The sequence below is a fragment of the Acinonyx jubatus genome, chromosome D2 (genome assembly GCF_027475565.1).
Source record: "Acinonyx jubatus isolate Ajub_Pintada_27869175 chromosome D2, VMU_Ajub_asm_v1.0, whole genome shotgun sequence".
NCBI classification, from domain to species: Eukaryota; Metazoa; Chordata; class Mammalia; order Carnivora; family Felidae; genus Acinonyx; species Acinonyx jubatus.
The window spans coordinates 74,911,262-74,935,020 of NC_069393.1; the positions used below are offsets into that span (position 1 = coordinate 74,911,262).

The window sequence follows — 23,759 nt, forward strand, 5'->3', positions numbered from 1 at the left end:
TCTCTTTTTTAAAATTTTTTGTTAACGTTTTATTTATCTTTGAGAGACAGAGAGAGACAGAGCATGAGCAGGGGAGGGACAGAAAGAGAGGGAGACATAGAATCCGAAGCAGGCTCCAGGCTCTGAGCTGTCAGCCCGGAGCCCGATGTGGGGCTTGAACCCACGAACCGTGAGACCGTGACCTGAGCTGAAGTCAGACGCTTAACCGACTGAGCCACCCAGGCACCCCCAGGGCCGTTTTTCTAAATGCTGAAGAAGAGCCAGTGTGAGCAGGTAGTTTTTGGGTCGGCAGCTTTGTTTTATCCACACTGCCCACCCTGGTCCTTTCTCTTCCTTCCTGGAGCTGGATAGATCGAAGACATTTCCAGGCGCGGCCCAGACGTTTCTACCCCTGTCCCACCCCATCATGTACAGAGGGCCTGGCCAAGGAGTACATGCTCTGATCGTCCTATCTTCACACCCTTGGTGAGGAGGGATTCCTTCCCTAAGGGCCACGGGGGTGGCCATACATGGCACCGAGGTTGGGACAGAGAGAGGGATGGAAGTTTATTAGTCACATATGCACACAGCAGGGGAGGAGGAGACTGCCAGCCAGCAGGGCCTGTGGGAGGCAGGCTGTGTAGTTCCAAGAGGGAGGGGTGGCCCTGGTTCCTACAGGAGGATGTGATTGGCCTGTTTGTGGGCTGGTAGGGGACCGAAACCCCATACTCAGGGATAATAAGCAATAATTTCACCTGGCCCCTTGATAAAGAGGGTTGTTTGGCCGGGGGACCTCCCCTGAGGGGGCAGAGCAGGGAAGGGAGCTTGTGGTCAGGCTGGTCAAAGCCCGTGTGGTTTCAGACGCCAGGGCAGGACCCAGCATTAGGCTGTAACTTGAGGCTTTCGGCTGCAGCGCGGTAACACACGTACAGAATACGTGCTATTCGCAGGTGACCTTCTAAGAACTTCACACCATCACCTTAATATTCACACTAGCCCTCTGACGGAGGTGTGTAGGTGTCATCATCAGCAGTAGTTTGCCGATGAGGAAATCAAGGCCCAGGAAGGGAAGCGTCTTGCCCAAGGTCACACAGTCAGTGAGGGTGAGTGCAAATCCAACCCAGCCGGTTGGAGTCAGTGCCCACAGAGTTGGAAGGGCATGAGGGCTGGAACCGGGGGAGGAGGAGTGGAGCCTGCCTGTGCCTGTGCCTCGGCCCCCCGGGGGGCGGCCACCCTCGCTAAGCCTGCCTTCCCATCCTTTGTGAAGCTTGCTGCAGAGAAGAGGGGCCATCCCCAGGATGGGGTGGCGGCCATGGGAGCCGTTCCTCATCTGGTCCAGGGCTGGTCTCCTGGATACAGTGCAGGTGAGCGGCCGACAGCTTTGCTGCACGGCACCTGCTTCTCTGGGGGGCGGGGAGGAGGGGGATGCTGGGGCCAACTTCTTGGGGTCTTTACTTCTCTTGCCACCTCCTTCTCTGTGCATTGTTTCTTCCCTTCCCTCCTTCACAACAAACATCCGACTGCCCTCTGCAAGAATCTGATTTCAGCCTTCACACTGAGAACTGAGATCAACATGTTGCATTTCCCAAGAGTAAGGCCATATTTCTAATTGTGGAAAATTGTGTCTCTTATTCAAATAATTGCAGTTGCCGCTACACTGGTGGGCAGTGTGTGTGTGTGTGTGTGTGTGTGTGTGTGTGTGTGTGTGTGTATTTGCATGTTCTTTCCTTAAAGTTCCAGACTATGTGCTGAGGAGGACGTGCATTAGTGGACATTCCAAGGCACATAGAACCGTGACGACTTAGGCAAGAGACCCTTTGTCTTGTAGCCTCAGTGTTCTCGTCTATAAAATGGGAATAACAGCAATTTCTATCTCATAGGCTCTTATGAAAATTAAATGAAATAATGTTGGAAAGCACCAGGTCAAGGGCATGGCACAAGATGGCTCCAAATGTGATAACCAGTTATTATGAAATTTGTTACTCTTGTCTTTGGGATGGCCAACCACCGAACTCAGGAGAAGGCTGTATGTTCAGAGACAGGTCACGGGCTTGCTGGCTCACAGAGATAATTCATCAGTACATTCTGTCCGTGGCCTCATCCCACCCTTTGTCCTAGGACTAACAGTAAGTCTGAGACACCTCCTCCCTGCCGGGCCTGGAGCGACTTGCCCGTCTACTGACCGCATCCAGCGCCCATTTGTAAGTGTTTTTCCTCTCTCATGGGAGACGCCCACCCATGGGGCAAGTCAATAGTTCAGTTAAGGAACAGGCTTTACATTTTGCTCTTGCCTGGAAAACTTCTTTATCACACTGCAAGGTTCAAAAGGGACTTCCTGGGCCATTGTCGCTCACAGAATGGTCAGATGATGAGTGACAGTTGTCATCGTTGTCTGTCTGACCCTCTTCCCCCATCATGCAACCTCCCTGCCCCAAGGTTGGGGAGAATGGGGGTGGGGAGTCCTTCTCAGACCCACGTTGTGTCCTCAGCAGTGTTGATGTTCACACTGGAGGAACATCAGTGGAGGCCTTTAATGCCCTAGACACTTGGCAGACCCTAACTTTTCTTACTGCTGATGATAGCAGTATTATTATTGCCCTGGAAGGTGTAGCCATCCTGGGGGTGGGGTGGGGGGAAAGATACGAAGTCTCAGAGAGGTTAAGTGACTTTTCTCAAGCCCCTCAGCTGGCAAATGCCAAAGAAGGGATTTGAACCAAGTTTAATGGTCTGGTTAGGTTCATATTTCAGTACAATCTTGTGTTATTTTTGGTTGTGGGAAAAGGAGGTAGAGATCTGTGTCTAGTATGTGACTGAAGTGTTAACCTATTTTGAAAAAGCTATGCCATTTACGTATGTGATATGATTAAAGGGGGGAGAGAGCGGAGCTTTGAGAACTTGGCTTTGAGTTAGAAGCATGGGGGACAGAGGCTTCACCGTTCCTTGCTAGTGTGATGTCAAGATGGGCCATTCTTCTGGGTTCCTAATTCTGAATGTTGCCCCATTCAGCATGTGGACAGTGATAGGTCCACACCCTGTGACATTTCCAGGGGGTTAGGATCCTCATAAGCAGCCCTAGATTAGAGGCCATCTCATGGGTCCACCTACTGGAACACTCCTAACCCGACATCTCCTGAAAGCAGAGGGGGCTGGCGAGGATCTGTGTAGACAGCTCTGACACCTGTAACTGAAGACCTTGACGTCTCATTCTCCAGTTAGTTGGCACTTCACGGTCCCTTGACTGTAACCTCCGCAAGAGGGGGACCACGTGTGTTTTATTCCCCAGGGTTCATAGGGCAGTGCCTGGCACATTGCAGGCACTCAGTACGTGATTGTTGAATGAATAAGCAGGAGGCAAAGATGATGGTGGTCCACTGCCTCTCCCCTACTGCACCCTTCCTATATAAGCAGATACCGTATGCTGCTTAAGAGTCAGGCTGGGCTGTGGAAACAGGACTGGCCATGAGGAGACAGAGAGACAGAGACGGAGAAAGAGAGTATGGATAGGAACCCAGCCTCAGGAGGATTTATGCATGAATTAAAAAGAGAATTGTTCAGCATAGAGTTAGAATAATGTCTCTGAATTTTCATTGTGTATGTTTTCCAAGTTCTTAAAACCCCACCGTTAGAAAACTTAGGGAGAAAACAAGAACACTCTTCCTCCTTTGCGAGGAAGAAATCGGTATACGGTTAGATTGAGACAGTTGTGCGATTTGAGCAGCAGAGAAATTAAAGAAGCCTATCTCGGATCTACATCCAACAGCAAGCCAATTCACCTGGCTCTGGGCAGGTACAGTTTTCACAAAAGAAAAGCGAGGTTGCCTTTAGTGGGAACTCTATCCTTTCTGCATCAAAATGTTTTGACCCGCTTCCACGACAGCAGCGGTGCTTAGAGATGATTTTAGGGGCTGTGTGATGTGCGCTTAGGTTACACACGGGTGAGAGCCCCCAACTCCGCAGTCATGGAGAGGGTTGCTCACTCCCCTCCCCGTTTCCCCTTCCTTCCGTCTTTCCCCTCCTTGCAGGGGACGGACAGACCAAGGCCATGGACAGACACTCCCTGGGCCTTCACAGGGAGGGTGGGCTCCTCTCAGAGGCAGTGGCACCAAAGAATTTAATAGCGGTCTTTTGTTTTCATTGTGTTTATGTTGACATTTACCGGCTGTTGACAGAGGGAATGTTGACTTTGTAATTAAGCAGTGACATGAAGTTTCTCTAGGCTTTTAGTTTACCAAGTCTCAAGGAAAGTCACAGTAGGGGAGGAAGGGGGAATAAGGCAAAACTTGGCCAACTTGGTTCTTTTTTTTTTTTTTAATCATTACTTATTTTGAATGAGAGAGAGAGAGACAGGGGAGGGGCAGAGAGAAAGGGAGGGAGAGAATCCCAAGCAGGCTCCTAATGGTTAGTATGGAGCCTGGACGCAGGGCTCGAACCCATGAACCATGAGATCATGACCTGTGGCGACACCCAGAGTCAGACGCTTAACCAGCTGGGCCCCCCAAGGTGCCCCTTGGTTCCCAAATGGCTGAAGCCGGGAAGCACCGGCTTTCCGTCCCCGGGAGCCTGTGTGTCCACCCTTAGTGCTCACATGAATCCCCTGGGGCTCTTGCTGAAAATGAAGATTCTGATTCAGTAGATCTGGGTGAGGCCCCGGGACTCTGCATTGTTAATAGGCTCCCTCCCTTTGATGCCAGTGCCTCGGCCCCTTGCGAATCGCGGTTTGATTGACAGGCAGGCAGCGTGGCACCACTGGGAAGCTTGCTGGGGATGCCAGCTCTCTGGCCCCACCCAGGACTGGTTGTTCCTGTCAGCACAAGACCCCAAAGTGGATCCTGGCCACGTTAATGTTTGGGAAGTGCTGATCTAGTGCCACTGGGGGGGTGGGTCCCAGTGCCTAGTGAGCCCTGGTGAGCAGGTAATTGGAGGTCGCGCTTGACCTCCTCAGCAGAAACCAGGTTTCCACTTCCTGGCATCCAAACCACCTACAGAGAGCTCATGGAAGGGGGTTTCCAGGCCTGGGCTGCCCTTTCTTGGAAACACCCTATCTTGTCTCCAGACCTGTCTGTTCTGCCTCACGCCCACCTCTGCCTCCGTTTGCCCTCTGAGACCCACGGTCCTCTGCGTAGCTGCCTTGCTGTCTGGAATCTCAGGGGCAGGCACCGGTGGCTGGAGCGTGGCTCCAGGAGAAGGGACATCTATCTCTCTAGGCTCTGCTGCTCCCAGGGAATATAATTTGCTTGATAGATGTGTTCTGGCTGCAGCTCCTCGGGGTGGGGTGTGGAATTGTGCAAAAGGCTGATTGCAGGCTTTAAAAGATCGCCATGATGGTCATAACACGTGGGGGACAAACGAGGTGAGGAGGGACGGTGCCGGCTGCGTGGGGAAGAAACGGGGATCAAGGTTCTGGGGCCTCTGAGAGCGGGGCTCTGGGCACATTAACACTGCTGACGGCCCGTGGGTGGCAGGTTGTTATTTTAAAGCCACCTGTGTCATCTTACTGGCTCCTTTCTGACGGGACCTTGTCACATCCCTGCCAAGAGGCGGAGTCCAGGCCCCTCCCTGGAACCCGGGCTTGACTTTCAGACTCTTGTGTAACCAGATAACACCACAAGACTCTGAGACGAGGTCAGAAAAGACAGTCAGCCTCAGCCTGGCTCTGTCGGACCCCCATCCTGAACTGAGTTCACCAGGTACAGAACGGGGTCCGGAGGGTCTGGAGGTGGCCTGATGGCCGCGAGCTGACAAAGCAAACCATATCCCCGCGGACTCAGCCCCCTTGCTCCCCGTCTTTCTCTCGGTGGTGACTGGGTTCCGTCCGCCTAGGTGTTGTGGGCTCCCAGGGTGTGGGAGGGTTTGGGAGGCTGACAAGGTGAGGAGGGGAAGCGGTCTGGTTTCCTGGCAGCAGCCCCAGGATGCACCTCACTGCCCCCCGCTTTCCCTCCCTGCCTGCCTTTCTCTCTGCTTTCCTCCTGCCCAACCTTCTGTCTTCTCTCAGAAGCTTTTCTTGCTCACTCTGCCCCCTACTGGTGACGAGGTGTCAGCACGCCGTCCAGGGTAAGGGAGGGGAGGGAAGAACCCGACGTTTTCCCCCTGGTGCTGCCCCGGTGGCTCTTCAACCTTTGTTCCTTCTCCAGCCTACTTCCTCCCCAGAGCCGGCTGCTGGCCTGGCCTCGCCCCACTCCGAGCCCCCATTCTGCCCTTCGGCTTTCAGTTCACTTTGGAGCCCCAACTTCCTAGGGTCTTTACAACCATTCTTTTATGCCCAGAAATGGTCCTCGGCGGCAGAAAGTTGTACAGTGTCTACCATGTCTCGGTAATTCTTTCGATCCATTTTACCCTGTCATCCCCTTCTCCTTCCCCAGAGGCTGGATTCTCTACTGAGGGCGTGAAGGAGTGGCCTTCTCGGGAAATACAGGCAACAGACGAGAGCGCTCACACATCTTTCTTTGTTTTGTTTCAGTTTCACAGAGTTTTTGGACCCATTCCAGAGGGTCATCCAGCCAGAAGAGATCTGGCTCTACAAAAATCCTTTGGTGCAGTCAGACAACATACCTACCCGCCTCATGTTCGTAAGTACCGCGATTTCATGGCTGATTTGACCCGTCTCCCAAGTATGAACCAAATGGGTTTCCATTTCTGCTTTGCCAACCCCTGCTGAAGACAGTGAGCAGTCTCAGAGAAAGAGGAGGTGAGCAGCCCATGGCATTAAAACTCCATTCCAGATCATGATGGGCACTGCTTGGCCATATGGAACCAGTAATTGCCTGACACCGTGGAAAGAGGAGGGACTGGCTTACGTGAGCTGTGCCGAGTTGTTTCCAAATACTTACGGTAAAATAAGACCAGAAATGGATTTTCCTGCTCCATCTCCTTCTGGAATAAACCTCTGTTTTGCCAAACTCAGGCCCTATATAGATAGCTCTGTCAACCACTCTTCTGGTTCTAGCAGGTCAGTTGACTTCTGATGCGATACCTCATATGACTCAATCCCCAGATAGTGTTTTGTGCCTTTCTACTTCTAGAACAAATGGGCCAGCATCCAAATAGCTGGTGGATATAGCAGGATTATTTTTACCTCTTCACCCTGCTCCGTGGCTATTGAAGCCTTTTACATTTCACTTCCTATGTGCCAGGCACTGTGCTGAGAGCTTAAGAAAGGATTATCTCATTTGATCCCACCCAACATTACAGTGAGAAAGATGTCAGTCTTGTTCACATTTGCAGATGCAGAATTACATTCTAGAGAAAGGAGGGAACTTGCCCAAATCCACACAGCAAGTGAGTGGTAGAGCCAGGATTGAGATCCAAGCAGCCTGCTCTGAGCCCAGGCTCATCCCTGAGGCTGCCATGTAGGTTGGGAGCTGAGTGTCCAAGACTCCTTGCTGATGCTAATGGCCTCCTGGGGAATTGCCATCAGGCCTTTCTGTAGCAGAGGAAATATTTAAGCTCCTCCTTGTTACGGAACAGTAATGTAATTTTTGGTTGAGCTAGTCTTCTAGCTTGAAGGCCATTCCTGTTGACCAGCCATTGTGTCTTGTGCCTCTGGAAACTTACGTGGTTGTTCTAAAGATTTCATAGAGCACATGAAGAATATTTTTGCATCTTGAAAGAAATCCCTCTGATTTTATGAAAGAAATCTTGTTAATTCATGATGATTAGAAAGATCTTTGTCTGAAAACATCCCGAAATGCCCAGCACATTACAAGAGCTTTGAAATCTTATTTTATTTGCCTTTTAATAATTGCTTTTCCACCGGAAACTAAACTGGATTTTTGTAAATTTCAGGGGGGAATTGAAGAGTTCAGGCTTTACCTAACACTTGAGTATTAAAATTAGACTTTTTCCATTTCTGCTCTAACTCAAATCTTCCATAAACCCTAGAAATAAAGGAACTAGTGTGTGTCTGGCTAGTTTATGCCATGGTTTTGAAAGGGAGAAGCTCTTTTCACTTATCCCCACTCTTCAAAGATTTCACATTTTACGTGCTATAAGACACAATTTGGAGATGAATGCTCATATGGGATATTGTGAGAAATTTGTGGCTGTGTCCTAGATTTGTGAACAATGGATTGTTTTGAAGTCTAGATACAAATGCCACAAATACCCTGGCTGCAGACACACATAGGAGGGGGTACATTTGCATGTTGGCAGAGGTGGATAGGAGGCAGTAAAGGAGTTATTCAGTGCTGTGAGTCTCAGAGAATAGAAGTGTATTCAGCCTCAGATCCTGATTCCTACCCTCGAATCTCCTAAGGAGATAAGTTCAACCTTTTGTTTTGTTAGTGGTAGTTGATGTATTTCATTCATTTGGTCACAAGATTTAATGCAGGCTCCATAATAACACGAGGAAAGCAGCAGATAAATTTATAATACATGTAACACAAAGAGGAAAGATATTTTGTCACCACATAAATCAGATTTTTTTTCTCCTGGATTTTATTAAGAGTTTAATATAAAATATCATCTGTTTGCTTTGATCCATTAAAACCTTCAGGTGTTTATGGAAGACTGTAATAAAATATATATTTTCAATGTTTTTTAAAACAAAGTTGGTTTCTTTAGAAGGCTCAAGTTTTATTGTTTAATACATAAAAAAAATCTTGGGGTCTGTTTTACTTATGGTTGGAATGGGGTTTTTGTTTTGTTTTGTTTTTGAGAGAGAGTGCATGTGCATGTGTGTGAGTGGAGGAGGGGCAGGAGAGAGAGAGAGAGAGAGAGGGAGAGAGAGAGAGAATATCTCAAGCAGGCTTCATGCCCAGCATGGAGACTGTTGGGGCTCGATCTCATGAATTGTGAGGTCATGACCTGAACTGAAATCAAGAGTCGGTCAGACACCTACCCAAGTGAGCCACCCAGGTGCCCCTTGGTTGGAGTGTTTTAATCTAAAGGCAAACTTTTTAACTTCCTAACCAAAGTGTTATTTAAAGACAGCTTGTAATAAACCACATGTCTTTTGATTGGGAAATTAGTGCCTCTGGAGCGGTGTGTGTGTGTATGTGTGTGTGTGTGTGTGTGCGCGCACACACGTGTGCGCACACGCATGTATATTTTAGAGGAGCCACTTGGTCAGAGGTCACAAAAACAGTATTAAAATGGTAGGGGATTGAGTTAAGTACAGAGTCAATGGTGATAACATCACCAGGAAGCCCCTCTCATTTTCTCTGTCTTTGGCACTTTCAGCTAAGGTGACGATGGAACTTCTACATGGAAGTTGGGTGTGGTTGGATTGTTTGATTCTGAGAGTTTGTATCCCTTGATGACTCTGGGTTCCTGTTGACCAGAGAGACAGGCTGAGAATTCTTTTCACATATACTGAGTCTTGAATTAACATTTCTGGGAAGTTCCCAAACTTTTAGCTGTCTTTATGGAAAGCTGCTTCCTTATTGAAAAGACGTCATGGTTCCCTCCTGAGTGTGTGGGGTTTATCATAGCATCTTTGAAAACCTGCTTTTTGCTGTAGGAAGACTTAGTTTGTGTTGTTTTTTGCTTTTCAGTATACTCTTTGTTTCTGTCTTAGTAGTTGTGTCTTTGTAGATTCAAGGAACATTTCCAGCCTGCTGTGGGTAAGAAAAGCCATAGGAGCTTCAGGTGATGGGAAAGTCAAATCAGATCTGGGGGGTATATCCTGTATATAGGGGTCCTACAGGCTTCTGGTAGAGATGGTACTCTAAAGAAAAATAGAATCTAGAAAGGGCTAGAGGCTTGGGTAAACTTGCAGGGAGCTTCCTCATCGCCATCATCACCATCACCCCCACCACCATCATCATCATCATCATCATGGCAGTAACAACAACAAGTAACATCTCTGGAATACAGGAGTTGTGCTCACCACTTTACAGTGGCATCTGAGATAATCCCTGTCACAACCTGTTGAGGTCATCACTTTTGGAATCCCATCATTTCAATGGAGCAAATGACAACTGCAATGAGATTCAGCAACTTGTCCAAGGTTATACAACCACCAGTTGCTAGACCCCGATTTGAATGCCAGCTGCCAGAGGCTAGACCCTCATGGACCCATTCAACTGTGATGTCTCCTTCGGGGCTCAGGTGATGTGGAAAGGTGGTGAGAAGCTGATCGCATGCAGAAGAGCTGGTGTGTCAAGGCACAGACACAAGCAAGCAGGGGCCCTGTGGGCCCAGTGAACAGGGCCCAGGGACACAGACACGAACATGACTTGGATGGACCCAGGAAAGCTTTTGATAGGTAAGCTCAGGTAGTGAGTTGATGGGATGATTGGTGTTCCCCAGTTGCTTTACTTGGCTTAAACAAACAAACAAACAAACAAACAAACCCTACCCAACACCTGTCCTTTGCCCTTGTTCTTTCTGCCCTGGCCACAATGAGTCCAGAAGATTTACTTCTGTAAAATATTACTGATACTGTGTTGATTCGATAACAGTGTTTCCTATTCTAGTATAGAATGCTTCTAGGGAAGACAGAAAGTTAATTTTGGGGGGAGGAGGGAAGGAAAAGAGACAAAGCTGGCTCATGATAGACAGTTTAATTTTTAGACTCTTTGCAAAAGTCGTAGACAGCTCTTTTCTCCGTGATGGGCTGTAATTTCTTACCCACAGCAAGGCCCTTTCCAGGTGTCTGCACTGCATGTCCTGGCTTGTCTCTATAAGCACTTTTCAGCACATCTGTCAAGTGCCAGAAATTAAGGCACTCTGGGCCTGTTGTTTGTCTGATATGAATGAACTCCGGTGACAAGCTCGTCTCTGGTTAACATCCTGACATCAGAGTTTGAGCCCTTTCGTTGTTAAAAGTTCTCGGTATACTTGTGCCCCTCCCACGTCAGACACACTGGCCCTGCTTTGTCATTTTCCAGAAGCATCCTGGAAGTACCGTGTCTTGTATCAGTGCCGCAGGTGACCCACCTTCTGGAGCAGCAGTGCCCAGGAACTGACAGTACTTCCTGTGTTGGTTTCATTGGTGGACGCACAAGACCGGTCCCCGGTGGAGACTCTGGTCGCTGGTCGTGTAGGCAATGGCAGGTTGCCTGGATGCATTAGGCTCTTCCCTGTTCCTGACTTCCTCCCCGCACTGCTCAGACTCAGGGCATAGGGGGCGGGAGCTTCAAACCGCTTTGTTCCCAGTAGTGTGGTCACAGGATCCTGGTACTCCTTTACTGGCTTGGGTCATTTGTTAACACTTTTCCCTGGGGAAATAATGACATCGTAGCATCCAGTGGATGCTGGATGCTAGCTGCTGGATTCTCTGGGTCGGGCTTCTCTGTACATTCCAGACTGGATTGCCTCAGATCCCCTTTCTAGCTATGTGACTTGGAAGAATCACCTACCCTCTCAGTGCCTCAGTTTCCTTACTTGTATAAAGGGCCTTTGATAACACTCTTCTCCCCCTCCTACAGTGTTGAGAGCATCAAGTGGGGTGATAGACTTCCAGTGCTTTGTTTAGTGTGTGGTACAGAGGAAGCATTCAATAACTGCTGGTGAATTTAAATCCCAGTAGCAATATTTATTATGGATGGTATTGTTGCACCCATCTTAGAGATGAGAAAACTGAGATCCAAAGGTGAAGAGGTTGAGTGACTTGATCATGGCCACAGAGCTGGTAAGCGTCAGAGCTGGAGCTTGAACCCAGCTCTCCTTAATCGGAGTCTGTTCTGCACATTGTGTTTCTCAGCCTGTATAATAGCACCAGGCAAAACCAGTCACAAAATGGGCCCTGCCTGATGACTGAGATATATTATCTTGATATTTGGGTTCTGTGCGCTACAGTTAATTAGTAGCTTACAAAGCCATTCTTTAATGCAAGAATGATCTCAGCCTCAGTTTCCTCACCTGTAAGATGAGGCATTTGGACCAAGGTGATCGCTGCGATTCAAGACTCCAGCCCAGGCAGCACGGAAGTGCAGGTTGGGGTTTCTAGGCCCACCGGGTGCGTGCCTTTGAGAATTCATTTCTTTCTTGGTTTTGTTAGCTGTGTGAGGAGGATGTTTCCCCCAGGAGAGTAGTTAGAAGATTAGACAAATGTGAGGGAAGCCCATCACACATAGTAGGTGCTGAATCCATGACAGCTGTCCCTAACATTTCTGTGACTTGCCCATGTTCCTGGATGTGAGCCCCCTTACTTCCCCCTCCAACTCCAGAGAAGAGGCATTTACCATGTTTTATTAATGCTTCTTACTTCTAAGGTGAGAACTCCTATAACACCATGGCTAAAATCCCAGAGCTTGATTTAAAAACAGTCTGGGTATAAATCTCCACTTCAACTCAGTAGCCGTGTGCCTTTCAGCAGGTTGCTTAACCTCTCTGTGCCTTAGTTTCCTATCCATAAAGTAAACGTGTGTTAATATGTTAATTTGCATGAAATGCCCAGAACATACCACGGTCCTAATTAAGTTTTCAGAGCACGTTAGTGCTGTTTATCACGCTTACGTCCGTACGCGGGGCAGCCCTCTGTTCTCGTAACTAGTGAGGGAAACTCAAGCATGGAGAAGGGTTCAGTCTGTTTTCCGCGTCCTGCGGTAGTGGTTGGCTGGAATTCATCGTTCTGGTCTCTCTCCGGTCCCTCTTAATAAGCACTCAGCATTCACTCTCTTTCCACTGGGCTCATTCCCAGGATTTAAAAAACATTCAAAGCTTGGAAAAGTGAACCTAAGGGAAAACAATAGCAGGGGAAATTTTGCCTGCCTCTTTGTCCTACATGTCCACATCTGTTTGGAAGTAGAAGTGGTCACCCCCACTTCCTGTCTGTGTGTCTTTGTCTCCAAGGGCTCAGGCAGCGGGGCAGCCGCCTTTAAAGGCTTTTGCAGGAGCGGTGGAAGGGGTGTGCCCTGGATTTCATTCGGTCTGGTTTGTTGGGTGAAAGGGGGGTACCCATTCTTGTGTCCACTCCTCTTACTCAGTTCGGGGGTGCTTCCGCCCAGAAGGAAGTTGTTTTCCTAATGGGTTGGCTTCTGGGGCTTAATCGCTTAAATCTACCTTTTAGTTGGAAAATCTTGGTAAAAAGGGGGAGAGATGACACATGTAAATATGTCTCTGGCTATGCTGACTTGAAGACTGTGCTGTCCAAGGATATGGCAGATATGTTTCCAGGAAGAAGAAGTGGGATCGGAGCCCAAGTGTCATTAGGATGAGGGGAGGAAAGAAAGATGGCTACACCCTCAGGCACAGACATTTCTGTGGCCGCCTGGATGATGGGTGCTGTGGTTCTTCCTCTGATGCATTCCCTCATGTGAAGCTCATGAGCTGGGGAGCCCTCACCCTCCTGGGTGACTAGCATAGGCCTAGGAAGTAGTTTCTTGGTGGCTCTAGAAAACAGACCAATGTGCATCTACATAGGAAAGTTGTAGAAGGGGTGAAATTAAGTGATGGCTCTGGTTGGGCCATCAGAGTTGGGGGGGAGCTGAGACAGGAAGCGGTGCTCAGGGAGATCCCCTTGCCATCAGGCTGCGAGCCTGGAGCCACTGGGTGGTCCTGATGCCTTCTCCGGCTCCTGCTCATGGGCCTGGAGCTATCGGTCTCCCCTGTGGTGTCCCTGTCTCCTCTTGGTTGGTACACTCCAGCTCAGGATCTCCTGTAGGCAGCCTCTGAGGTAGGCAAGGTCTTGCCAACTCGTATCTTTTCTGGGGTTTTATGTCAGTCTTACCTTAGAGTATTCCATCCGGGATTGCCTTGTAATGTGGTCTCCAGTCCTGCGCTATTCTGGTATTTAAGGTTTGAGTATCAGTGGGGTCACTGTGCGCCATTCAGTGTTGAGTGAGCTGCTTTTCCCTATTGGGGAGTGTGTGGCCTCGTCTGCGTGTCTGACATGAGAGGAAACAGGGAGCTAAGGACTTCTTGGACCTTGACTGTAACTTTGGACTTAAGTAAGCAGGGGCTTCCATCATCACTCTTGAAACACTAAATGCGCGAGTCAAACCTCTGACTCACCAGCATCAGTATCATTTGAGACACCTGGTACAAAATGTAGATTCCCAGACGGGTCTTGTAAGGCTCCTTGAGGGACTCAGCTTTGTAATGAACCCGACTGTTATTCAAGTGTGAGAGCCACCCAGGCACCCCTGGGAACTTTCACAGATGTCGCTGGAGGTATTAATGCACAAGTGAGCATTGCCTTTTCCAGTCGCCCTTGGGGAAATCTTCTGCTTCTCTGCTTTAGTTCTGAATCTCCTCTTATACAGCTGCCCTTAGACTGGTGCCACATTCTTCTGAATACCTTCCATGGTGATAGGACTTGCTGATTTGGTGTTTAAACAGCTAAGTCATTCAGGACCACAGCTGATAAGGAGGCTCATCCAGCTGGTTACTGCCATTGTAATGGGAAAGAAACCAGCCAGCAAGGGGAGGGGTTTTCTCCTGTCTCATGAGCTGCCTCTGAAGATGGTTCCCAGAGAGGAGACCCCAGGATGTGCTGAGCTCTTGCAATCTAGTTGCAGCAAGTGTGTAGAGCATCTCCGGTCGTTTTGAAAGACTGTGTTCATTTGGGTGAATTGTTTTTATAAAAGAAAAGTGTCTTCTAGCCAAGCCTATCCCCATTAGAAAGTCCCTTTCCAAAAAGTGGCATTGCATTACAGGTGGAGATTTCCAAAGGTGTGACCACTATCGGTCAATAGTCACCAAACCCCACCCTTCCTACCACTGTGTATTAGGTCAGTTGTGAATTTGTGAGATAATTAGTCCCTTCTGATATTGTTTTCCTGAGATGTTATAATCAGTAAGGAAGTAACTTCAATAGTGTTCTCCTGGTTGTTGGAATGTTGAAAACAACTTACTAATTGTAGAATGCTGAATAAAGGCTAGATATGGCAGGCAGAAAACCTGGTCTCCAAAGCCTGGCCTTGCTACTCACCAGCTGTATGTCCTTGGGCACATCATTTAGTCCCCAAGCCTGGCAAAGATAGTCACAGAGTCATCATGAGGATTTAAGAGACACCGGTGCCCGATGCTACCCAAACATAGTTCCTGCCTCATAGAGCGCTCTGTAATCAATGTTGCTTGCATCTGAATCCCACCAGCTTGATTCATTAAACACTTATTGTACTTTTGTGTGTGCTTTGGGCCAAGGGAGGGGAGGAGATGGAAGAAAGGAAGGGAGACGGTAAGCAACAGTATTAAACTCTGTTTTGTGGAGGAAATGAAATTCAGTAAAAGAACATCAAAGAAAACGGATCGATTGACTCTAAGCAAGTCCAATGTGTTGCCAGAGAGATGGGGATGGGAGGCCAAGGGTTCTTTCTGCAGTGGAGGATGTGAGGGGGTCCTCTGGCAAAGATGAGTCATCATTATAGGCTATTCTTCCCTGTTTAAAAACCCACCACTCTGGGGCGCCTGGGTGGCTCAGTCAGTTGGATGTCCAACTTCGGCTCAGGTCACGATCTCTCAGCTCGTGGGTTTGAGCCCCACATTGGGCTCCGTGCTGACAGCTCAGAGCCTGGAGTCTGCTTCGGATTCTGTGTCTCCCTCTCTGCCCCTCCCCTGCTCACACTCTGTGTCTCCCTCCCTCTCTCTCTCAGAAATAAACATTTATTTTTTTTTTAATTTTTTTTTTCAACGTTTTTTATTTATTTTTGGGACAGAGAGAGACAGAGCATGAACGGGGGAGGGGCAGAGAGAGAGGGAGACACAGAATCGGAAACAGGCTCCAGGCTCCGAGCCATCAGCCCAGAGCCTGATGCAGGGCTCGAACTCACGGACCGCGAGATCGTGACCTGGCTGAAGTCGGACGCTTAACCGACTGCGCCACCCAGGCGCCCCTCAGAAATAAACATTTAAAAAACAAAAACAAAAACAAAAAACCTAAAAAGCCACCACTTTAAAGGTGGCTCCCAGCAATTGCAAATCAATTATAACCCACAATCAGACCTCCAATTTTTTTTTAAGTCGTCAGAATCTCTAAGTATAGATATAAATCCTCCTTCTTTGAGGTCAGGAGTTCAGTAACATCATTCAACTAGTGAGTCTAAATGAAACTAACTTGAACTAATTATCAATCAGCCCTCTGATAGCAAACTGCTGTCCTCATAAGGGATTATTTGTTATTTTTTCCAGGCAATTTCTTTCCTCACACCCCTGGCTGTTATTTGTGTGGTGAAAATTATCCGGCGAACAGACAAGACTGAAATTAAGGAAGCCTTCTTAGGTAGAGTATTCACAGTTCTTGCTCTAGGGGATGGGGCTGAACTTAATTAGATCAGTAGATTTAAAAAATCTCTGTTGGACCCAGCTGATTTTTCTCTTGGTCAAATTAAACTTGGGAGAAACAAGAGAAGGTAAACTTTTAGCCCTAAGGAGCCAATTCGCAGATGGTAAAAAACACCTTACCTTCAGTGGCAGCCTGGCTGCTGTCCATTGTGCTGAATGTGAATGTCCGTCTGTACATCCCAGATCTGTGCTACTCAGGCACAGGAGCAGGGTAGCTCTTAGTGGTAAGGCAAAGATGATCTGAAACTGTCACTATTGACTGCCAAATCCCACATTTGTGACTAATAAATTACAGGCAATTCAGAAATCAGGCACAGATTTCTTGACCTGTCACCATTGGCTGGAGGCACAAATGGGCAAAAGCAGATGTAAAATATAACAGAGTTCGGAAATAAACTCTATAACTCATCTTTTTGGGGACATTTCTAAAATTAAGCAATTTTTATTGTATAGAGAGTGTTGTAGTCTTTGCCATCGATTATAAGACCGTTGTAACAAATTCTCCCCAAGCTAAGCTGTATCTGCATGTGACACAAGTTTGACATTTTTAAGATTAAACCCATTTTTATGATCTGCATATTAGTTAAAGGACTGAGTAAATGACAATATTAAGAGAAAGCAAAGGTAATTGGCTTGCTGAGTAACCCAAATAATACCCAATAGCCAGGTTTTCAGCTTTCTGATCCTTAGGAAAACTGAATTATGTTTATTTTTTGACACCTCATAAAAGCTATCCAAACTCTTACATAAACTGTGTTTTTGATGTGTTGTATGGACTTTATTATTCAGTTAGATAATATATCTGGAAAAATGAGATATTGCCCCTCTGAGGGTATGTTTGTAAATTATTAGGCTTTGAGGAAATGAAAAGGTAGCAAAACATGGTCTTCTCTTTTTTTGGTACAAGAATGAGCGTAAGGGCAAAATCTTGGCTAGGCAGAACAGTTAAGGGGCTTTGTGCTCTGACACAGGACAGGGAACATTTCTTACATAACCAGGCTTGGGTTAGGCTCTAATTGAACAGAACAGAATCTCTCTCCAATTAGCTCACATAAATTAGGGGTTTAGTTACAGGGTTATATCAGCAATCTCACAGATAGCCACGAATAGGGGGAAAAGGGACAGAGGAGCAGTATGGGAACTAGAATAGGGAGCCGGGCCATCGGGACGGGGATAGAGACATGCTTCTGTCTGTAATGTGCCTTCCCTCTACTTCTCAGGTGTCCTGCCTAATCCTCCAGTGGGCCCATCATTTCTGCTGCCCCATACTTTTGATTTCTATGGGGTTCGAGCTTGCAGCGGTAGGCGCTCCCGCCCCACACCCATAGGACTGTCATCTCCAATGCCCACCTCCAAGTACCTCTGCATCTAATGGACCAGACTTCCTGGGCAGACCCTCTGGCTCAGCCCATTTTTCATACCCGGACACAAAAGTCATGAGTCCCTGGCCAGCCTATAGGTGCCCTATCTCAGGTCAAGTGTTTACCTGGCTGCTTATCTGTGGTTTGGGGATTTGGCAGTCACATGATCTCAGTCCCCTCAGCTGATGTGGCAGAAAAGTCAGTTTTTCCAAGGAGGGCATAGTGCCCTCCACATGGGGGTGGAGCAGCCAGGGCAGTGTTTGGATAAATATTCCCATGGTCCCTGAAACGTCCTACTGGGAGTCGTCTCAGTTGACCTGGCAATCCTTTGCCTTACTTTTTATTCTAGTTGCTCCCCTGGAACCGAGTCCCAAGGTAGTATGACTGTGGGTGAGACCTGTCTCTCATGGTTATGGTTATAATTTACTGCCAGCTTTTGGAGTTGTGTGTTGTTATGGCAGTAAGTTACTTCTCTAGACCTTTTCGTTTTCTGCTAAATCTCCCTTAGAGTGACATTTAGAAATTGCACACCATATCCTGTCTCCTATATGTTAACACAGAAGGTGGAGTTATTGGATGTTCTGTTTGCCTAAATAAATGAGAGCTTGCCCTGTAAAAATGATAAAGAGCCTCCTGTTGTACACAGGTGTTTTTTTTTTTTTTTAATAACTTCTTTTACGAAGCCTTGGAAGTAGGGGGCTGGAAGAGTAATCTTTAAAAACCAAGGTCAGAAAATCACGTGTAGTGTTTCCAGTGTTATCTGGAGTTCAGGACTTTCTCAGTGAGAGTGGTTTAGTGTTCAGGTCCCTTCTTTAGCAGACCTGAATCCCAAGTCCTTCCTTTATCTGCATGTCCACAGTGGCCACCTTTGTGCGTGTGCCGTGGAACAAGATGGGTGAGGGTTGCCCCCATGCAGCATCCGGCTTTTAGGGGTTTGGCTGCAGAACAGCCAATTGGTATAACAGAGACCCCTGTTATGGAAATACCACAGTGCTGAATTCCCAACAAGCAAAGTAACAGCAAAAGCCCTCTAATCCTTTGGGATGCATATAAGCAGTATTGTTCTCAATACAGGCCTCTCAGAGGCTAACTCACTGGACACTTCACTTTGAATTTCTTCATCGGACATAGTCTGGTTTGTCTTTGGTTTTGTTTGTGTAATTCTCTCAAACCCACTGTGCTGTGGGATGTTGTAAACACAGCCCTTATGAAACAGACCCACTGGGTTATTGTTAGTCAACAAACATCCCTGATTGGGGCCATTCATTTCCTGCTCAGCCAGCCTTTCATGCATCTGATCTGGGCCCAGCCTACCCTCTGGTATCAGTGAGAGGCCCCCATATTGGTCCCCCAGGGGTTGTACTATTCAGACAAAAATAATCAGTTCAGTTTACTTCCAGAATGCTGAGATGACTTTCACCCTAAATAGCACCAGTTAGGAGCCCGATTGTCTTCTGTCTCCTTCAGGTTTTTAGATCAGAGAGTGAAGTTGCCAGCTGTTGGTGGTTACATTGCATCTACACATTTTCTAGTTCAGCTACTTGAAACTTTTCAAAGAACTGCCCTGTGTTACAATTAACCCAGCCGGTGCTGAGGCTGGGGACATGTATGGTGTTCTGGATCCATGTAGCGGTCTATGAAATTCCCTAAGGGCGTTGGGAGATCAGCTAGCAATGCTTGTTTCCGGAGACCTCCTTGGTGCTGAGGCCATGCTAGGACCCGAATAAAAAGGAGTCTGACCCAGCTGGGAAAACCCAGCAGTGAGTCTGCCAAACCAGCTCTAGCAGGAAAAGATCCCAGTCCTGCAGGGTGATCCCACAGCCTGTGAATTGTTACAGCTCTGGGGAGAATACATCAGTGAAGATAGCTCAGGGCATTTTCCCTCCTCTCTGCAAAGGAGACCTCTCAGCAGTGTTCTGAGGTGGCAAGAGAGGAGGGAAGCCAGCATTTCAGAAGGAAGGGTCTGTGTGTACAGGATGTAATCAGCGGGATCTCTCTGAATTCCCCCATGCTCGGTTCCGATTTATACATCCCGGTTGCCTGCTTGGTGTGTTAATGGCAGTGCGCGGCTGTGACTCTTGCTCTGCTCTTCACACTGGTGGCCCATCCATCCTTTGCTGCCACACTCAGATATGGCCAGTTGTTGCATGTCTCGCTCTTAGGTAATTTGTTTCCCTTTGACAAAAGTATTCATTTGAACCGGTCCCTCCCATTCTCTCTGCTTCCCATGACTTGTTAAAAGCAGACAGGTTTTGTATCAATCTCTGTGGCCGGTGCCCTCAGTGACTGTGTCAGCCATTCCATAGTACTTTCTGCTTGTAGAACACATTTGTCTCCCTTGATGACCATGAACTGGTCCAGGCAGTCCCTTCCTGGAAATGTCCCGCCACTGCTATTTTCTTCCATAAATCTCAGCTACTATTGAACAGTTAATATTTGCCAAAGGGAAACGGTAGCTTATATGTTTTATTATTCAACAAGACAATGGAATGGGGGTGTCAATAGGTTTTTATCGCTTATGCACGGCATTTGACCTTCCATTATGTTGACTTGCCTTTTGTGAGGTCTTGATAAATATGGGAGAGACCTGGGAGGTCCTTGCAGGGAAAGCTCTCTCCCTTTGGATGATCTGTACTTCAGCCAGCAAAATCCTTCCAAGCCACTTAGAGAAAGTTTCCATGCTGTATATTTTTAAATAATGTATTCCAGAAGTTCCTACTGCCTTAGATGGCAAAAAAGTACCACCTGGCCAACCTTCTCAAAACCCAGTGAGGTGTTGGGACTGTTTACCTTCTCAGAAAGTGATTTGTTTGATAACGAATGGACAGCTGTCAGCAGGTGAAGAGTCAACAAAGAGATAATCGCCAAGTGGGAATGTCCTGCTCCGAAGACGGATACCAGCAGATGCTGTGATTAGAATTATGTTTGAGAAGATTGCCAGAAAGAAAGAAAAATGTTAGTTTCTTGCTACCACTAAGAGGAATTCTATATGCTGTAATATTAAATCTGTTCCTATCAGGCCAGAACATAATGGATGTGTTCCTTTCCAATATTAAAAATATTAAAAAGTCAGGGAGGAGAGATAAATTTCATGTCATAGGGGCTTGGCATTTTATGAGTCACCCTCCGGAGTCTTGTCTTAATTATATTTTACTCTAGCCATGCAGACTTACCTCTGTTTTTTTAAAGTATTGGTTCATATTTCTATGGTCATAAATCGAATAGTATTATCATGGAACAGTGATGTTGATGATGATGTTGATGATGATGTTGACGATGATGAGGATGATGATTGTGATTGGGAACCAGCTCATTATTTTTCTGTCTGTTGGTTTTGTTTTGTAGCAGTATCCTTGGCTCTTGCTTTGAATGGAGTCTGCACAAACACTATTAAGTTGATAGTGGGAAGGTAAGTTGCAAAAAGAAACAAATGGCTTAGACTCTCAAGGTCATCTGTGGATTGGCACATGGGAAGCGATTCCTCTTCTCCATTTATCTTGCCTCTCTGTTGACTGCTCCAGCAGTGAGCTGATCTCCATAGAGGTGAATGGTCGAAAGACCTGAATTTGAGGCCTGACTTCAGCCTTGACTAGCTGTTGGCCGTGGACAGGTTAGCTCCCCTCTCAGAACCTCAGCATTTACTGATTATCTACCTGGTGGAGGGTGCTGGCCAGGTAGCAAGAGGGCAGAAGGTGGATACAGATTGGGCCATGCATCACCTGGGGCTGTGGTATTCTTCCATCTTTCTGTTTAGAGTTGCTGTGAGGCCCCAATAAAATGCTGGTTCCCAGGCCTTGTCTGCTCTAAGGTTCTGGTTCAGTAGGTGAATAACTACATTTGGAGAACATTAGCCAATAAGGGGAGAGAGAGTACGTCAGCAGCTCTGATAGATTATTGATTCTGATTATTGATAGGTTATAGATATTGATAGACTATTATTGGGCCTAGATCCGAGAGCTGGGAAGATCAGGAAGTCAGCGTGACCCAATATGTGCAGAAAAGGGCCCTAGCATTTATAGAACTAGCAGAGCCTTGCCCATGGCTGGCCTTCAGCAAATATTAGTTGAATTAATGGGAAATGATTGGCTATCACCCATCTGTGTAAAAATCCTCACCTGAGGGAGACAAAAAAACATGGGTGAAGTGTGTTGGTGCAAGAATCCAATTGCTTGCTTTTGCCACTTACTGGTTGTATGTGACCTTGGGCAGGAGTATTACCTTTCTAAACCTTCATTTTTGCAACTGTAAGATGAAGGAAGTCCCGGGGATGGCATAAGAATCATACGTTATGATGCTCGTGCAGTGCCCAGCACTGTGCCTCGTCCCCAGGAAGGGCTCAGTCAATGCTGGCTGTGTCTGCGACAGGTGGCTTGACCTCAGGGGGCCAGCTTCCGCCCACTTCCTGTGAGGTCTGCCTCCCTTGATGTAGGCCAGAGAGGCCAGCCTGGATGGCCGTGAGCTGTGCATCATGGAGCCGAGTTGTCGGGTCCTCCCTCTCAGTGAAGTTAGGTGAAGCCTGCTATTCAACGAGGGGCAATTGGCCATCCAAGTTCAAGATGTAGGGACGTGAGAAACCTGGAGTCTGGGGTCCTGAGAGCAGCCTCTGAATGGGAGCTGTGGATGGAGGCAGGAACCACCTTCTATTTCTCTGGCACTGGGCTTAGGGCCTCCTATCTAGTCATCTCCTCTAAACCTCACAACCTCACCTCTGGGTGGGTATCGATCCCCCCCCTTTTACAGATGTGGAAACTGAGGCTGGGAGAGGCTACATAGCCTTCCCAAGGTCAGAAAACTAGTAAGTGGCCAAGCGGGAGTTCCAACTCAGAGCTTTCTGACCCTGAAGCCTGAGCTTCTCCCAAGACCCCCATGGTCCATGGGGAGCTCTGGTGTCAGTGACAGGAGGAGGTGGGGGCAGCAGGGAGTGGTGGGGGTCAGCTTGGGGTTCATTTGTGATGGCAGCATTTTATATTGAAAATGTCCATGGTGTCTTTTGTAGACCTCGCCCCGATTTCTTTTACCGCTGCTTTCCAGATGGAGTGATGAACTCGGAAATGCACTGCACGGGTGACCCCGACCTGGTGTCCGAGGGCCGCAAAAGCTTCCCCAGCATCCACTCCTCCTGTAAGTTCACAGTGGCTGGGACCCTCTTTAATTCTGGGTTGTGTTTCCTGACCACTTGCCTTGAGATTTTCGGTCGAGAGGAAAGTGCTGGGACATGAATGTTGAGCACAGTTCATTCTTCTTCCCTGTAGGCTTAGAAACAAGAATTTGCCAGCAAGTAATAAGCCTGTGGATGAGGCTCTAGAGTTTACAAGACATTGTATGTGTTGCTTTTATGAGCTCAGCAGAGTGTGACATGTGACACTTTACCCTTTGGCAGTGCGATTCAGGAGCCTGACAGTGCAAGGGAATTTATCACGTTCTCTGGGACCTTAAGCTTTTCAGCTCTGTGTTCTTATCTAGCTCATTCTTTCAGTGATGGTATTGTGTGTGTACCAATCTATAGCCCATATATACACATATACAAATACATAAACACACACACACACACACACACACACACACACACACACACCCAATATATAGTCTGGTTATAGATATGCAAGCTGGGACCAGCCTTAAAGCCAACACTAAGTAATACAAACCAGGTGCAGGGCGGTGTAGTGCAGAGCACATAGGTCTTTGAAGTGTGACAAACCCTGGTTCAGTCAGGTATTAGCTCTGTGACTGACCCTCCCCTGCCTCAGTTCCCGCTGTGTAAAATGGGGATGATAATGCTTCCATGATTGGAGCGAGAGTTAAAATAAGCAATGATGATCGCTGTCATTTCTGGAGCAGCCACCATGACAAAATGTGTAGGTGTGTTATCTTATTGAATCCACTCAACGTATACGTGAAGTACTCAGTACGTGCGTTAAATCAACGGTACTCATCCGTATTATTGTTTGTAGCCAGAGCTGAGGTTTCAGAATACCCGGGCTCATTCCGGCAATGTTTACGGAATGACTAAGTGCCAGGCACTGTGCCAGGTGTGGGGGACACAAAGGTAAATAAGACACAGCTCGTGTCCCGGGGAGTCCAGAGGCAGTGGCATGCTGTATATTTAGGTTGGTGATCCTGGGATCATTGGAGAAGCACTGTGGCCACTGGCGACCACTTGAGAGAGGCCACTCTTGTGACCCGAAGTCCTCGATTCCTTACAGGTCTGACGTTACTTGCCTTTGGCAGGTCTGTTACCTTAATCTTTCCTGT

The 23,759-nt window shown here is 47.5% G+C and overlaps 1 protein-coding gene across 2 annotated transcripts in view; it reads left to right on the forward strand.

The window, feature by feature from the left end:
• PLPP4 (phospholipid phosphatase 4) overlaps positions 1 to 23,759 on the forward strand; it is a 127,699-nt gene that overhangs the window by 39,888 nt on the left and 64,052 nt on the right. The window contains exons 2-5 of one of the 2 annotated variants that reach the window (XM_015065920.3): positions 6,437 to 6,545; positions 15,994 to 16,084; positions 20,853 to 20,916; positions 22,504 to 22,628. In XM_015065920.3, coding sequence (XP_014921406.2) covers positions 6,437 to 6,545; positions 15,994 to 16,084; positions 20,853 to 20,916; positions 22,504 to 22,628 — 389 coding nt within the window. The remainder of the gene's footprint in view (positions 1 to 6,436; positions 6,546 to 15,993; positions 16,085 to 20,852; positions 20,917 to 22,503; positions 22,629 to 23,759) is intronic. The other variant, XM_027063255.2, reaches the window with a different exon arrangement.